Source organism: Sus scrofa, chromosome X (genome assembly GCF_054392235.1).
Source record: "Sus scrofa isolate SSC_HxYL_T2T_F1_AM1 chromosome X, Sscrofa_HxYL_maternal_Yorkshire_Landrace_v2.0, whole genome shotgun sequence".
In the NCBI taxonomy this organism is placed as follows: Eukaryota; Metazoa; Chordata; class Mammalia; order Artiodactyla; family Suidae; genus Sus; species Sus scrofa.
Genome location: NC_139401.1, coordinates 121,087,699 through 121,102,987, shown reverse-complemented (window position 1 = coordinate 121,102,987; position 15,289 = coordinate 121,087,699). Strand labels below are relative to the sequence as shown.

The 15,289-nt window shown below is 56.9% G+C and overlaps 1 protein-coding gene and 1 long non-coding RNA gene across 2 annotated transcripts; one reads left to right on the top strand and one right to left on the bottom strand.

Annotated features, from left to right (window-relative positions):
- The first annotated feature begins 855 nt into the window (after nucleotides 1-855).
- On the top strand, nucleotides 856-6,648 carry LOC146394796 (uncharacterized). The gene is made up of 2 exons (XR_014834697.1): nucleotides 856-888; nucleotides 6,464-6,648. It is a non-coding gene; the product is annotated as an uncharacterized LOC146394796 (long non-coding RNA).
- LOC110255250 (small integral membrane protein 10-like protein 2A) lies at nucleotides 6,418-9,741 on the bottom strand. The gene is made up of 4 exons (XM_085006693.1): nucleotides 9,084-9,741; nucleotides 8,254-8,310; nucleotides 7,003-7,570; nucleotides 6,418-6,594 (listed from the first exon to the last, which is right to left on the bottom strand). The coding sequence occupies exon 1, from the start codon at nucleotides 9,642-9,644 to the stop codon at nucleotides 9,408-9,410; it is 237 nt and encodes a 78-aa protein (XP_084862819.1). The 5' UTR covers nucleotides 9,645-9,741; the 3' UTR covers nucleotides 6,418-6,594; nucleotides 7,003-7,570; nucleotides 8,254-8,310; nucleotides 9,084-9,407.
- Between the last annotated feature and the right edge of the window lie 5,548 nt (nucleotides 9,742-15,289).

Below are 15,289 nucleotides of genomic sequence, written 5' to 3'. Positions count from 1 at the left end.
TGGGGAAACTGGCACTCTTCACTTTCCCTCTGTGTGCTTGGGGCCAAATCTGGAGGATGAAAGTTCAGATACTCAGGGAGTTCTGCTGTGGCGCCGCGGAAACAAACCTGACTAGCATCCATGAGGACATGGGTTCGATCCCTGGCCTTGCTCAGTGGGTTAAGGATCCCGCGTTGCCATGAGCTGTGGTGTAGGACAGCCGCTACAGCTCCAATTGGACCCCTAGCCTGGGAACTTCCATATGGCGCGGGTGTGGCCCTAAAAAGGCAAAAAAAAAAAAAAAAAAAGTTCCCATACTCAAATCTCTCTCCCCCGCTCCCCCCCCCTCCAATCTCCCTGTCTCGAAAGTTCTCTCTGCGTGTACTTGAAAAGACTCCCAGCCTCTTGGTGAGATGTGTGTGTACAGCTTCTGCACCCTGCCGTGGATCTCCTGGGACAGAATGGTCAGGAAGCACCCCGACACCAGCAGCCCCAGGATCTGCTCCATGGTGCGCATCTCACAAGCCAAAGCCACCCACCCACCCACAGCAAAGCTCCAGAAGCCGCCTGAGGGTATTTCGGGGACCAGTGGCCTCCGGGAAGCAGAACCCTCCGAGGGAGCTCCTGCACGTTCACTCTCAGAAGCCCTTTCCTCTTGGGAGCCCTTGTACTGCAAACCAAACGTGCCCAACTGCAAAGGCGCACCGGCTCCTTGCGAGGATGCGAGGCGGGAGTCGGCGACTCCGAGAGAGTCCAGTCCAGACCAAGGGGTCCCACTCTGGCCCCCGCGCAGCGGGCTCGGCGCCCTGGCTTGGATGGCCCGCAGGTTGCAGCCCGCAGCGCGACCGCGCGCCTACGCCCTGGGCAGCTGCCCCCGGTGAGCCTGGGAGAGCCGTGGGCGCTGAGGCGGTGAGTCCCGGAGCGGCCAGAGGGCGTGGCCGTCCCTGGGGCGCGGGCGCGGGGAGCGGGGCTCCCATCCCGCTCCGGCTGCGCGAACCCGCCGCCTGCAGCCCCGATCCGGCCGAGGGCGCGGGGAGGAGCGCCGGGCGGCGGGCCCCTGGCCAGCCCGGGTCCCCGCCGCCGCTCCCGGCCACCCGGCCGGGCCTTCCCGGGCTGCTCCGGGGCCGGGAGCGCCCCCCGGGCGGCGGGACCTCCTCCCCGGGGAGCGCGCTGGGGCCGCGCCGCGGGCATCGGGTTTCCCACCGGCTTGTGGACTTGCCCCCCGTGCCTTTCCCCTCGCCCTCTCCGGACACAGCTCTTCCTGCACGGGCCCTGTGGGCCCGGGGTCATTTCGGGAGGGTTTGCGGAGAAGCCAGGAGCCCCTGGGTGGAGGGAAGCTTTCCTCCGGAAGGGCCGCGGGGCGTGGAGGGGGGCAACCCGGAGGGTCAGTTCCCTGGCCGACGCGGTGGCAGGCTGGGGACCGTCCAGGGAGGGCTGCCCCGCGGGGAGGCTGGAGCGCAGGAAAGGCGGGTCCAGAGCCCCGAGCGGCGTGGTCCCTGCACGCCCCCCAGCGACGGTTAGGTGCCTGGTGGGGGGCTGGTGGGGCGGGGCGGGGTGGATCGAAGCTCCCTAGGGAACGACCTTTCCTGAGCGCCTCCTCGGTGCCAGGCACCCTGCTGTTCCTGTCCAGGCAGTGGGATTCGCCCGCAGGTCCTTCTGTGAAGGAGATGCTGGGATTGTTGGCAGGTTACAGACAGAAGCCCTGGGTGCCAGGGGCCCAGAGCTAGCAGGTGATCGCTAGGTGGTCTGCTGCCAAAGCCCAGGCTACCCTCCGGATAAAGGGTGCTATGGGGACAGTGTCCACTGGGGCGAGGCGGGTGGGATGCTGGGTATGTTTCCGTTGTCCCACTACAAGGAAGAGGACGGGTACAGGGCATCTGGGCCCCTGCGGACAGAGAGGAGCCCTGGCACCGGGCGGGGCCCAGCGTTGAGACCTGCGGGGACAGGCATGGGATGGCCTCTGTGACCTCGGAGATGGCGCTAAGGGCATGTGGGTGTGTTGAGACCTGAGCTGTGCAGGAGTCTCTCGATTCTAACCTCCCGACCACCTCCCTCTGGCGTTTGCTCTGTGGCTTGGGATAAGTGATTCAAGTCCTCCTAAGCCCCAGCTCGGTGCCCTCCTCTGTGTTCCGGGCGCAGTCTGAGAGCCCACCTCCTGACGATGGATGAGGGCGAAAGGAACTCCCGTGTGGGAGGCTCAGACAGTACCTGGCACAAAGCGTGACGCGTGTGATAAATGTCCGTGGGTGTTAGGGCAGACCCGACGCCCGCTGACCTGCCCCGTTGCCGTGTCGTTTTCTTGTGAGCAAGTCACTTAGAATGCTGTTGCGGGGCGAGGGGCCCGGTGGTGTTGGCTGAGCTGGCGGTGACCTCCAGGGGAGCGGACTGAGAGGGGTTGGTGGTTTGCTGTCTTTGCAAGGCATGGGTGGCTCCGGCTAGGATGCCCTTGGCTGAAGGTGGAGGGGGCTGGGGCAACTCAAAGGTAGATGGACTTTCAGGGTTCTTTGCCATCGTGAGTATTGCGCCCCCATTTCTTTTGTGGCCTAGCTCTATGCAGAAACACAGGACCGTTGGAATTAGGCTGAGAGTGGGTTTCGAAGCCAGCACATCAGCAGGGGCTTATCTAAGGCAAGGGGGTTTAGCCTTGGTCGGGGGTGGGGGGGATTCCGGAACAGAGCTGTCCAGTAGAAGCCTCTGTTCTGATGGCCGCTGAGTACTTGAAATGTGGCCGGGCGCTGAGATTTTAGTTTTAATAAATTTTGACTTGTGTCCTCGAGAGCCTAGCAGCTCCCATGGTGGACAGCACAGTTCTGGAGGGTCCACGGATGGGCTTGGACGTTTTGTAAACGTTTGGGAAGTTGGGTGCAGAAGTGGATGTCTACCGTATTCTCCTGAAGTGAAGCCATGGCTTCCATCAGATTCTGAAAGCCGCCAAAAAGATTATAAACTGCTGTTTTGGGGCTTTGGAGAAAAGTGAGCGAGTTGAGGGAGGGGAGTGTGCCCTCAGGTAACCACTGCTGTTTCCCCTCTTGTCCTGTCCTCAGCTGCAGGTGGTTCCTCCGGGCAAGCCCCTATGTTGTCAACTTCTTCACAGTAGGTAGGGCCATTAGCCTAAAGCCCACTGTGCCAAACTCAAAATTCTCATACATCCAACTGCTTTATAAATAATACAAAAAAACTATTTTACCCCCCCCTTTTTATTACTTTTTAGGGCCCCACTTGGGGCATATGGAAATTCCCAGGCTAGAGGTCCAATTGGAGCTGCAGCTGCTGGCCTACGCCGTAGCTCACAGTATCACTGGATCCTTAACCTACTGAGCGAGGCCAGGGATCGAACCTGCATCCTCATGGATACTAATCACGTTTGTGACCTGCTGAGCCACAACAGGAACTCGTATTTTTTATTTTAAAAAAATTTGACAGCGTCTGCAGCATTCGGAAGTTCCTGGGCCAGGGACTGACCCCGCACCACAGCAGCAATCCAAGCCACAGCAATGACAATGCTGGATCCTTAACCCACTGCACCACCAGGGTACTCCCACCCCCCCCACTTTTGAATTTCCAGCTATTTTTTTTTCGCTTTTTGTCTTTTCAGGGCCACACGACGGCATATGGATGTTCCCAGGCTAGGGGTCTAATCGGAGCTGTAGCCACTGGCCTACACCACAGCCATGCCAGATCCAAGAGGCATCTGTGACCTACATTACAGCTCACGGGCAACGCCGGATCCTTAACCCACTGAGCAAGGCCAGGGATCAAACCCACCACCTCATGGTTCCTAGTCGGATTCGTTTCCACTGTGCCTCGATGGGAACTCCAAATTTTGAACTATTTTCAGCATACAGAGAATTTGCTTCCTTTCTCTCCAGCACGCTTAGCGCTGGGAATGCTGCCTCTCCTCTTTGTGCAGCTGAGGGTGAGCAGATGAGAATTGGGTGACTGAGAGGTGGATGAGGCAGGAGTGTGTTGAGTCAGGGTGGTGCGCTGTGGAGGAGCCTCTGCAGTGGGTTCCCACGACAGCTGCCACTCATGGAGCCCTCCCATGAGCCAGGTGCTTCCCCAGGCTCTGCTTCATTTGACCCCCAACAGCCCTCCAGGTGGATGTTGCACCCATTAACTTGACCAGTCACAAAGCTGCGCTCAGAGAGGCCCGGGGGTCCAGCCGCCCTCTTTACGTGGCAGAGCTGCTGTGTCTAAGGACAGTCTGTGCTCTTGACCCTGTCATGGTGCTGCCTTTTGATGTCCTGCGACCAAGCAGCTGGTCTGACCAGCTCCTTATCAGACTCATCCCTAATAAAGACAAGTCCTCGGGGAGGACGAATTCCACGTGTCAGCCACTGTGCTCAGTGTTCATTGATTGATGTGCGTTATCTCACTGATTCCTCGCAGAGCCTCAGAATTACTGATCATCGCGCAGATGAAGGAAGTGAGGCGCAGAGAACGTCAGGGACTTGGCCTCTGGCCTCGAACGCTGAAGAGCCCGAGGCCAACTCAGCTGGTTACCCCTCCCAAGCTTGCAGCAACGGCCCTGCGCCTGGTCTAGAGATAGGAGTGGCCCTCTCCAGTACTGCAGGGGTTCTGGAAAGTACCTGCTGACTTACGGGGGTGCCTGCTCCCCGGACGCGTCTGCACATCTTGTAGCGTGCATAGAAATCGGAAGCACACAATCAGTTCATAGGTTCTTATTTTCAAGATCTCGCACCTCGCAGAACTCGAGAACCTCCATGGCGCATCCTCATGGTTTATTCCTCGACAGGAAGCGGATTGGGCCAAAGCTGGGCGACTGCCCCAACGCTCCAGCCCGAGGCTGGCCGGCGCTCCTGGCGCCATCTGCTGGCGGCTTCCTTGAACTACATCAGACAGCCCTGGGGCCTGGTGGGTTGCTAAGGCCTTGGGGGACAGACAGGGTCACCCGTTTGACAAAGGGAAGAGAAGAAAGAGAAGGGCGGTCTTGAGGCACAGAGGGAGCGGGAGGAGTGGGCGTCGGTGTGAGACGGCGGAGGGAGCCCCTGCTTTAGCCATTGCGCTGTGATTCCCAGGTTGATAGGCTTTGACTTTGTATTAAATTTGACTCTGGGGCGAGGGCCCCCAGCGGTGCAACGCTGACCGGCAGGGATCCGCAGGGGGCTTGTATTACGGTTTTGTCTCTGGCATGGATGTCATAATTGTTTGAGTTAATTTTTGCATAGGATGTGAGTTAAGTTTTGTTTTTAAAGGTGTGCTTTCCCAATGTTTCCAGTACTATTTGTTGAAAATATTTTCTTCATTGTATTGCTTTGACACCTTGGTAAAAAGTCACTTGTCCAATCTGAAAATATCTCTGTGGCTTTTTAAGGATATTATTTTTGTGGGTCCTAACTGAGAATATACAAGTGTCCTCAGCTGGCCTGGGGCCACGCGGTGGCCAGCCAAGGAGCTGGATCAGAGCGCAGGTCTTTGGTCTCCCAGGCGCCGCTCTTCACCAGAGGGCAACGTGCCAGCCTGCCTTCCTCCCTGGCGGGCAGTGTGGCCCTTCCTCACCAGGGGGCCTCGGCCCCGATCGCTGGTTCATGCGCCCCCATCCTGGCTGGGCCAGGCCACCTGGTCACTGCGGTGGGTGCGGGGCCATCGGGGACAGAACACGACCGTCTGGACAAAGGGGCGGGAAGCTCGGGGCTCTGGCAGGGACTGGGGTCCACCCCTCCCTCCTGTGGTGGCGGATGTTGGAAGGGGCACCCTGATCAAGGTACTTTGACCTCTGGGGTGCTCTTGGTGACAGGTGAGGCGTGCCCCCACCCCCGGCCCTTTACCCCAGGCTGTGACCACCCCCTGTCTCCTTGGGTCGCCTCTCTCCTGGGTCCTGCGGGCCTTCCTTCCTCTGAGGCGGGTGCTGTGCTCCTCCACAGGCCTCGCTCCCCTGGCCCCCTGTCCAGGGCCCGCCTGCCCCCGCAGCAGCCTCAGAGCCCCCAGCCTGTCCTCTCTGAGGGCAGAGCCTGCGTCTAAGGTGGGGGAAGGGAAGCAGGCTTCCCGTGTGGAGGTTGAGCTTCTCCAAAAGTCAGCACCACGGGGCCGGCAGGGGGGTGATGGGGACATTGCCACCTGCTGCTGCAGGGACACAGCATGATCTGCACACAGTCCATTGCGCCTCATCTCCCCAGCCTGCCCTCTGACTTCTAATGAATTAAGTACTTTCTCACATCAGGCCCTGAAATGAAGAAAAGACTTGGGTCATTCAAAGAAAGGTCGTGAAGGGGTCAAGTTGGCAGGTCCTGGGCCAGGCCTGTGCTGCTGCCTTCTCCTCATGGTCCAGGGCAGGTCGGTCCCAGAGCATCTTCTGACCAGGCCACAGTTCCCTGGCACGGCCCCGTCCCCTTACGGCCCTCCCCCTGCTCCTGGCCACCAGTGGGGTGACCTCCCCACTGGCCCCCCGACCCCCCCGAGAAACAGGAGGCCTCCAGATTTCTTTTCATTTTATTGAACTCATGGGGCTTTTTTCGTATCTTAGACGCCAAGATTTGACGACACAAGAACGTTGCTCTGACCAGACTGTGCTGACCGGTGCAGAGTTCGGCACACACAGAAAAGTGAAAGTTGTCTTACTCAAGTCGATGCCCGACTTTCTAGACGCTCCGCTGCCTGAAAAACAGACTGCAAATAAATAAAGTGCATTGGGAGCCCTCGAAGCAGCAAGAGCCCCGTGCGGGTGACAAGGCAGAGGTGGGAGGGCAGAAGCGGCTAACGACGCAAGGCCAGGCTGGTAAGAAAAGCAGGGGCAGGAACACAAGCTAAGGACGTGCCCCCGGGCCCCATCCACGGCCAATCCCTTTGCGCCCAGAAGCCCCAGCCGGAGCCACCCTCCAACTCCCAGCCTCGTTCAGGGAAGAGCCTGCCCCAGGCCCTTCTCAGGCCCTCTGTCCGCCCCGCCTGGCTGGCCTGGGAAGAGGCTGGAGCTGGGGATCAAACCCCCAGAGGGAGAGACCTGGGATTGAAAGGGCCACATCCGCGTCATCAGCCCCAAGGGGCCCCTCATCCTCGGCTCCTCACCTCCCATGCAGCCCTGTGGCACCGTCTCTCGGAGGCTGCCCCAGAGATCCACGCACGCAGTCCTCAGGCTCCCAGAAGTGGCCCCGGGTGGGCGAGCTTGGGGTGGAGGAGTGGCCACCAGGACCAGGGGCTCCCAGGCGACGTGGCACAAGGCAGGAAGCCATCGGGCCCGCTCTGTGACAGTCTGCGAGGGGTGTGGGGGGCTACAGGTGGCCTCAGGCCCCAGTGAGGCCGGCAGAGATCTTCACCCGGGACCCGGGACCCGGGACCCGGGACCCGGGCTCCAGCTGGGTGGCTGAGGAGGGCAGATGGCGTGAGGCTCGGCCACCCCGTCCCTGGGGCGACCAGGCTGAGGTTTTCAGTCCCAGGAATTCTGAGGACGTGGACCACGAGCAACCGGTGTGGGGACACGTGTGGGACCGGGGGGTGGGGGGAGGACCAGGGGCTCTCCCGGCTCCCCCTCTGCGCCGCTCCCAGGGTGCCAGTCAACAGCATGGCCGGGCCTCCAGGACCACGGGTGCCCCGCTAGTGGAGATTCTCCCAGGCAAACCTGGGCAGGTGGGCCAGCCTGGGGACAGGGAGGTGGGGTCTCGCGTGGCTCTCGGCCCCATCCCACCCAGGCTCAGCCTTCCCCCCCTGGTCACATCATGTCTCCGGAGCCACCCAACACCCCCAGCCTCCTCACCCCATCCCCCAAATGGACAGGCTTGTCTTCATCACCTGAGCGGCCCTGGGTCAAGCCTGGGGAGGGGGGGGAGGCCCAGCTCTGTGGGAGAGGCCCTCGGCCCCCAGGGGCTTCTGGGACCCGTCTCTCCCGGGCCCCTCTCAGCTCAGTCCCCTGGTCTTCCCTGTGACCTCCCACACACCCCAAGGAGAGCTAGTTTCCCACCTTCCCATGCCCTCCCCCCGAGTCCCCAGGGAGCCTGGGCTCCCCTCCCCCATCCCACAGTGCCAGGTCTTCCGGAAGACTCGGGGGTGGGGTGGGGGTGCAGGCCAAAGGCAGATTCAGCTCCACTGCTTCTTATCTGTGTAACAAGGGCCAATCCCCCCCTCCGGGAGCCCCAGTGTCCCCAGTCAGTGGCTGAGGAGGACAGAGCTCCCCCACAGCGTCCTAGGTCCGTCCTTCCTTCCTCTCGCCAGAACCAGACCACTGGGCCAGCCCGGCTCTCAGGGTCTCTGCCTGGAAGGCCCTTCCTCTCCTCCTGGGTCGGGCCCTTCTCTTGGCTGCTCCCCAGGCAGCTCTGGGCCCACCTTGCCTCCCTGGAGGAGACCAGAGAAGGAGCGGGTCACCTCCTGTAACACCAGGTCCTGAAAGAAAGAAACGCTGACTTGAGAGCTGCCTCCCCATTCAGAGAGGTCCCTGTGTCCCCAAGTGTCGCCTCCTCTACAAGCCTCTTCCCCACCTGCTCTTCCACCCCAGCCCGAGAGCTGCCCTCCGCTCAAATCCTTCGGGACACGGGGGCTGCCAGAGGCCATGCAGGGAAGGAGGAAGCGTCTTTCCCACTCCTCCCTGTCCCCGGATGCCCGCTTTGCAGGACGCCCTTGGGGAGCAGGGAGGCGAGCAACAGGGACAGCAGGAGCAGGCAGAGGGCAGTCCTCTGGCCCCAGAGGCCAGGCAGGAGGCAGCTTTGTGAAAAGCTGAGAAGGAGACAGACTTGGGGTTTGGCCAAGAACACAGCCATCCTTCCAGGCGGCCTCCCAGGGGGTGGAGGAGACGGGCGGCAGCATCTTTCTTCTCTCCGCGGGGGGCCTTCTGCCTGCCTCCCCACCCCCTCCCTCCACTCCCCCATGTTCAGGGACACCACCCGGGCTGTGGGCGCGAGAGATGGCCAGCGCCTCCGTGGGTGATGAGCTGACCCTCCGAGATGCCCAGGCCGCCCTCATCCCCATCTTGGGGTCATGACAAGGGAGGCTGGAGAGCCTCCGTCCGTCCTGCCTGCACTTGCTTCGGCAGCTTTCCTAGCTGGCTTCCTGGGGACCCTTCCACGTGGCCGTCAAACTACCGAGGTGCCTGGACCTCTAGATGTCATGGCAACCGCCTCCCTCCCTCCAGCCCACAAGTCCAACCTCTGGCCTCCTACCTTTTGGGTCCGGGCCAGTCTTTCACTTTCCGGCTGAAGAATGTCTTCCTTCTGCTTTCCTCTTCGGCCAAGGGGAGGCAACAGGTCGAGGCCAATGCAAAGGGCCCGTTTCGCGGCTTTCTGTGCGCCGCGGCTCCAGCCGCGACGTGGGTGGGCGGGTCGCGGCCAGGTCCGAGCTCGGTGGCCGTGTCCTCCGCGGAGGTCTAAGGCCCGGGGGCCCGAGCGGTCTCGATTCCTTCCCGCCCGTCTAGGTGGCCCCTGGCCCCGCCGTCCCTCATGCCCGCGCCCCTGCTGTCGTGGCCGGGCGGTGGTGGCGGCGGGCGCTCACTCGATCCGCACCTGCAGGCGCACGTTGAGCATCACCGAGGCCAAGACGTAGACGTAGGGGAAGTTCATGCGCAGCCGCCAGGCCAGGTCGAAGAAGGTGAGCAGTGTGCGCGTGAGCCCCTTGCAGAAGGCGCTGTAGGAGCCGCGCGCCGCGGCCGAGCGCGACAGTCGCACGGCCAGGCCGGACAGGGCTGCCGCCGCCGCCGCCGCAGACAGGGCCGAGGACGCCGCCATGGGCCTGGCCCGGCGCCGGCCCCGCCAGTGGACCGCTGCGCGAGCCGGCGGGCAGGTGGAGGGGAAGCCTGGAGCCGCCCGCAGGCAGCCCTCGCGCCCCGCCCTCTCCCTCCCCTTACAGGCTGGGCTCTGGCCGCCGCGGCAGCCACAGCCAATGCCCTGCCTCAGCCAGGGGCAGCCACGCCCCCTCTCTCGTTCCCACAGCGACGGCCGCCTGCGCAACCCCGCCCCTAGCGTGGCCACGCCCCTCTCTGGGAGCAGTGGCGTGGAGGCCAGAGGGCTCAGACAGCTCTGCTGATTCTGCAGGGAAAGCCCACCAGGAATCCTCTGCACGTTTACACCATCCTCTTTTCCCCCACTGTCTCCACAGAAAACCGGGCCAACCAACCCATTGTACTTTTCTTTAGTTCATACTTTTCTGCTAACTGCACCGTGGAGTTTCGTGGAACCCGCACGCGCATTTTTTTCCTTGCTGGTATATTTGTTGCTGTTGAGTATTTCTTTACTCGTGAATTGCCCATTGCCCTTCCCTTTTACCTGTAGGAGAGCAAAGACTTTCCCTCTACCTCCTAGATTCAATATAGATTCACTTCCTAGGTCAATGGGAAAAACCAAAGACAGGCAGATTAAGAAGAGAAATTATATATTCGTTCATTAATTCTTTTTTGTCTTTTGTCTTTTTGTTGTTGTTGTTGTTGTTGCTATTTCTTGGGCCGCTCCCGCGGCACATGGAGGTTCCCAGGCTAGGGGTCGAATCGGAGCTGTAGCCACAGGCCTACGCCAGAGCCACAGCAACGCGGGATCCGAGCCGCATCTGCAACCTACACCACAGCTCATGGCAACGCCAGATCGTTAACCCATTGAGCAAGGGCAGGGACCGAACCCGCAACCTTATGGTTCCTACTCGGATTCATTAACCACTGCGCCACGACGGGAACTCCTCGTTCATTAATTTTTAATATTACTTGCACGGATGTGTCATAAAAAAATACCCAGAATGACAGTGAGATTCGAGATCTTCTATACCATCTTAATAAGGGAAGGGAAGGGAAGATGTAGGCAATCTAGGGGAGAGTAATTGATTGTTAGAAAGATGAATGACTCCTTCAGAGCATAGGTGGGAGTATGATTGTTTGAGACCGAGTTTGGGTGTGGTGTTGATTTCTAGTTCCTCTCCTGCGGTGAGAGTCCACCTTCCCTGGTTAGTGAAACTTCCAAGGAGGGATTTATGGCAATTGAGTTCGTTTTAGAAGATCTATCTTTCGCAGATAAGGGGATTTCAGAGAAAGCCCCTCCCTTTGTTGCATGAAGGTGTGGGGCGGGGGGCTTCCAGGGCCTAAGAGTGGGTTCCTGTCTAACATGGAAATGAATTGTCAGAGGAGATACACGTGCTGACAAAACAAAAGATGTTATTGGGAAGGAGCCCCCAGTGGAGAGCAGCAGGGTAAGGGAACCCGGAAGAACTGCTCAGCCACGTGGTTCCCAGTCTCTGGTTTTATGGGAGTGGGGTTAGCTTTCTCGGTTGTCTTTGGCCAATCTCACCTTGCTCAGCCCATATTTAGTCTGACTCAGGTTCTTTCCTTCACACCTCTCAGCCAAGATGGATTCCAATGCCAAGGATTCTGGGAGGTTGTCTCCTCCCTCCTAGGGGCCCCTGCCAAATCCTCCTGGTTAGTCTTCAGGGTGGCACCCTGTTCCTCTTCAGGGCCTCCTCTTGAGATAACTCATGAAAGCCGCTACTACCGTGTTATGCCAAGGTGAGCGTTTTCAGTCAATGGTCCCCTAACACCTTCATGTGCTGTTTTTCAGAGGTCTTCAGCTCAAGATAAACAGTATTAAGAAGTGGCATATTTTGGGGTGGCGTGTACTGAACTCTTTCATACCCGCTAGTGATTTTTAAGTGCTTCTCTTAACCCACTGTTTGCCCTGGATTCTGCACAGAATCTCTCAGGTTTTCATTTGCCCTAGTTCATGGCATTTCTTGCTGGTGTGTTTAAAAGCCCTTTTGTGGTTTCCTCTCATCTTTATTCTAAACCAGATCCAACCTAAACTTGATCATGTTTTCCAGACTACTTAATGAAGTGGGGAAAATGCTCATGCTTCTTTATAGTCATAACTTTTTAAAAGCTGTCTGCAAGAGATAAGTCAGCATGGCTCCATCCTACTTTCACAAGGGGGGCTGGCCTGAATAGTAAGGCCTTCTCAAAATGCCTGTTCGGCATCACACTTAAACATCTCTATGGCATCCATGTGACTGTTTAAGAAACCCAATAGGAGTTCCCGTCATGGTGCAGTGGTTAACGAATCCGACTGGGAACCATGAGGTTGCGGGTTCAGTCCCTGGCCTTGCTCAGTGGGTTAATTGATCCGGCGTTGCCGTGAGCTGTGGTGTAGGTTGCAGACGCGGCTCGGATCCCACGTTGCTGTGGCTCTGGCGTAGGCTGGTGGCTACAGCTCCGATTCAACCCCTAGCCTGGGAACCTCCATATGCCGCGGGAGCGGCCCAAGAAATGGCAAAAAGACCAAAAAAAAAAAAAAAAAAAAGAAACCCAATAAATCATATATACTGCTTATGCAAGTGTCTTACCTACATGGTCAAAGGGAAAAAAAGGAAATCTGAAGCAGCGAGGACTGAAAGAGGTGGTCCAGAGCAGGACTAATTGGTGGTTCCGTTTACCACCCACAGATACGTAGGCAAATTCTAGATTTCTGAATACATCCTTCAGAAACGAAGGGGAAGGGTGTTCCCCTCGTGGCTCAGTGGTAATGAACCCGGCTAGTATCCATGAGGATTCGGGTTCAGTCCCTGGCCTCCCTCAGTGGGTTAAGGATCTGACGTTGCCATGAGCTGTGGAGTAAGTTGCAGACGTGGCTTGGATCTGGCGTTGCTGTGGCTGTGGCGTAGGCTGGCAGCTGCAGCTCTGATTCCACCCCTAGCCTGGAAACTTCCATATGGCATGGATGTGGCCCTATAAAGAAAAAAGAAAATGAAGAGAAATAAGGACATTCTCAGATGAAAGAAAATTAAGAGAATTTTTGATCAGCAGACTTAACCACACAGAATGGCTAGGATCAGAGGTCCCCTTGTGGCTCAGCAGGTTAAGAACCCGACTAGCATCCATGAGGGTGTGGATTCAGTCCCTGGCCTCACTCAGTGGGTTAAGAATCCACTGTTGCTGCAAGCTGTGACTTGGGTCAGGGATCCAGCTCGGATCCTGAGTTGCTGTTGCTGTGGCATAGGCCAGCTGCAGCTCCAATTTCACTCCTAGCCTGGGAACTTTCATATACCATAGGTGTGGCCATTAAAAAATGGCTAAAGATATTTCCCTAAACAGGGGAGTTCCCGACGTGGCTCAGCAGAAACAAATCTGACCGGCATCCATGTGGACACAGGTTCAATCCCTGACCTCGCTCAGTGGGTTAAGGATCTGGAGTTGCCAAGAGCTGTGGTGTAGGTTGCAGATGCGGCTTGGATCTGGCATTGCTGTGGCTGTGGCATAGGCCGGCGGCTACAGCTCCGATTCAACCCCTAGCCTGGGAACCTCTGAATGCCGCAGGTGCAGCCCTAAAAAGACAAAAAGACAAAATAAAAAAAGAAATATCCTTAACCAGAAAGGAAATGATGACTGAGGAGGGTGGCACATTAAGAAGGAAAAAGAACAACTGGAATGGCACACAACGGGAACTCCTGATTTTTTTTTTTTTTTTGTCTTTTTTTGTCTTTGTTTGTCTTTTGTTGTTGTTGCTATTTCTTGGGCCGCTCCCGCGGCATATGGAGGTTCCCAGGCCAGGGGTTGAATCGGAGCTGTAGCTGCCAGCCTACGCCAGAGCCTCAGCAACGCAGGATCCAAGCCGCGTCTGCAACCTACACCACAGCTCACGGCAACGCCGGATCGTTAACCACTGAGCAAGGGCAGGGACTGAACCCGCAACCTCATGGTTCCTAGTCGGATTCGTTAACCACTGCACCACGACGGGAACTCCCCTGATTTTTTAATTGTAGTAAAATAGACATAACCTATGTGATATAATAAAGAAATACATACTTCTTGTCGTGAGCTACACAGGAAGTCCAAGAAATACATACTTCTTTAACCCCGGTTTCTGATACTGAGCTCCTAAAACTTCTATAATGTCCTGGATGATTGGGGTGCTAGAAGCATCTTGTATAGAGTTTCTAAATCCTTTTCTCGGGTAATAGGAGTGTCTTTTATTCTAATGAGGTAACTCTTAACTGGCTCTTAGATAGTTTCAGGATGGGGGCTCATCACCCGAAAGACCAAGTAATGATTAAAAGCTTGGTGCTTTCAGCCCCGAGGAGAGGAGAGGGGCTAGAGATTGAGTTAATAACAGGTCATGCCTACATGATGAAGCCTCCATAAAATCTCTAAACTACCAGGTAGATGGAGCTCCCAGGTTGGTGAACCCGTCCATGTGCTGGGGGATGGTACACCACAAACTCCACAGGGACAGAAACTCCTATGTTCGAGACCCCTCCAGACCTCTCCCTGAATACGTCTTCATCTAGCTGTTCATTTGTATCCTTCATAATATCCTTTATATTAAGCTGGTAAATATAACTTAAGTGTGTCCCTGAGTTCTGTGACCTGTTACAGCAAATTTTCGAACCCAAGGCGTTCATGGGAAACCCTGATTTGTAGTCAAGCTATAATGAAGTGTAGGGAACCTGGGAACCCACTACGAGTGATTGGCATCTGAAGTGGGAGCAGACTTATGGGACTCAGCCCTTAAACTGCGGGATCTGTGCTAACTCTGGGTAGTTAGTGTCAAGGTTGAATTAAATTATAGGACACCCAGTTGGGGTCCACACAGAATGGGAGAATTGCTTAGTGTAGAAAACCCACACATTTGGTGTCAGAAATATTGTGAGCAGGAGTTTCCATTGGGGTGCAGCAGAAACGAGTCCGACTAGCATCCATGAGGTGCTGGTTCAATCCCTGGCCCTGCTCAGTGGGTCAGTGATATGGTGTTGCTGTGAGCTGTAGTGTAGGTCAAAGATGTGGCTCAGATCTGGTGTTGCTGTGGCTGTGGTGTGGGCTGGCAGGTACAGGTCCAATTCGACCTCTAGCCTGGGAACTTCCCTATGCTAAGGGTGCAGCCCTAAAAGGACAAAAAAAAAAAAAAGTACTGTGAGCAGAGAAAGTTTTCCTTTACATAAAATTTACATAAATTTTTAAAAAATGTACAATTCAATGGAATTAAGAACATTCACAAAACTGTGCAGCCATCACCACTATTTCACCCTAAATGGAAACGCCATACCCACTGAGCAGTCACAACTCATCCCCACTTCCCACCACCATACCCTGGCAACCACTTATCTGTTTCTTGTCTCTCTGAATTTGCCTATTCTGGATGCTTTTTATTTTAAGGTCTGCACTCATGGCATATGGAGGTTCCCAGGCTAGGGGTCAAATCAGAGCTGTAGTCGCTGGCCTACACCACAGCCACAGCAACTTGGGATCCAAGCCATGTCTGCGACCTACACTGCAGCTCACGGCAACGCTGGATCCTTTACCCACTGAGCGAGGCCAGGGATCGAACTTGCATCCTCATGGATACTAGTCAGATTCGTTTCCATAGAGCCACGAAGGGAACTCCTGGATGCTTTTTATTTGGCCACA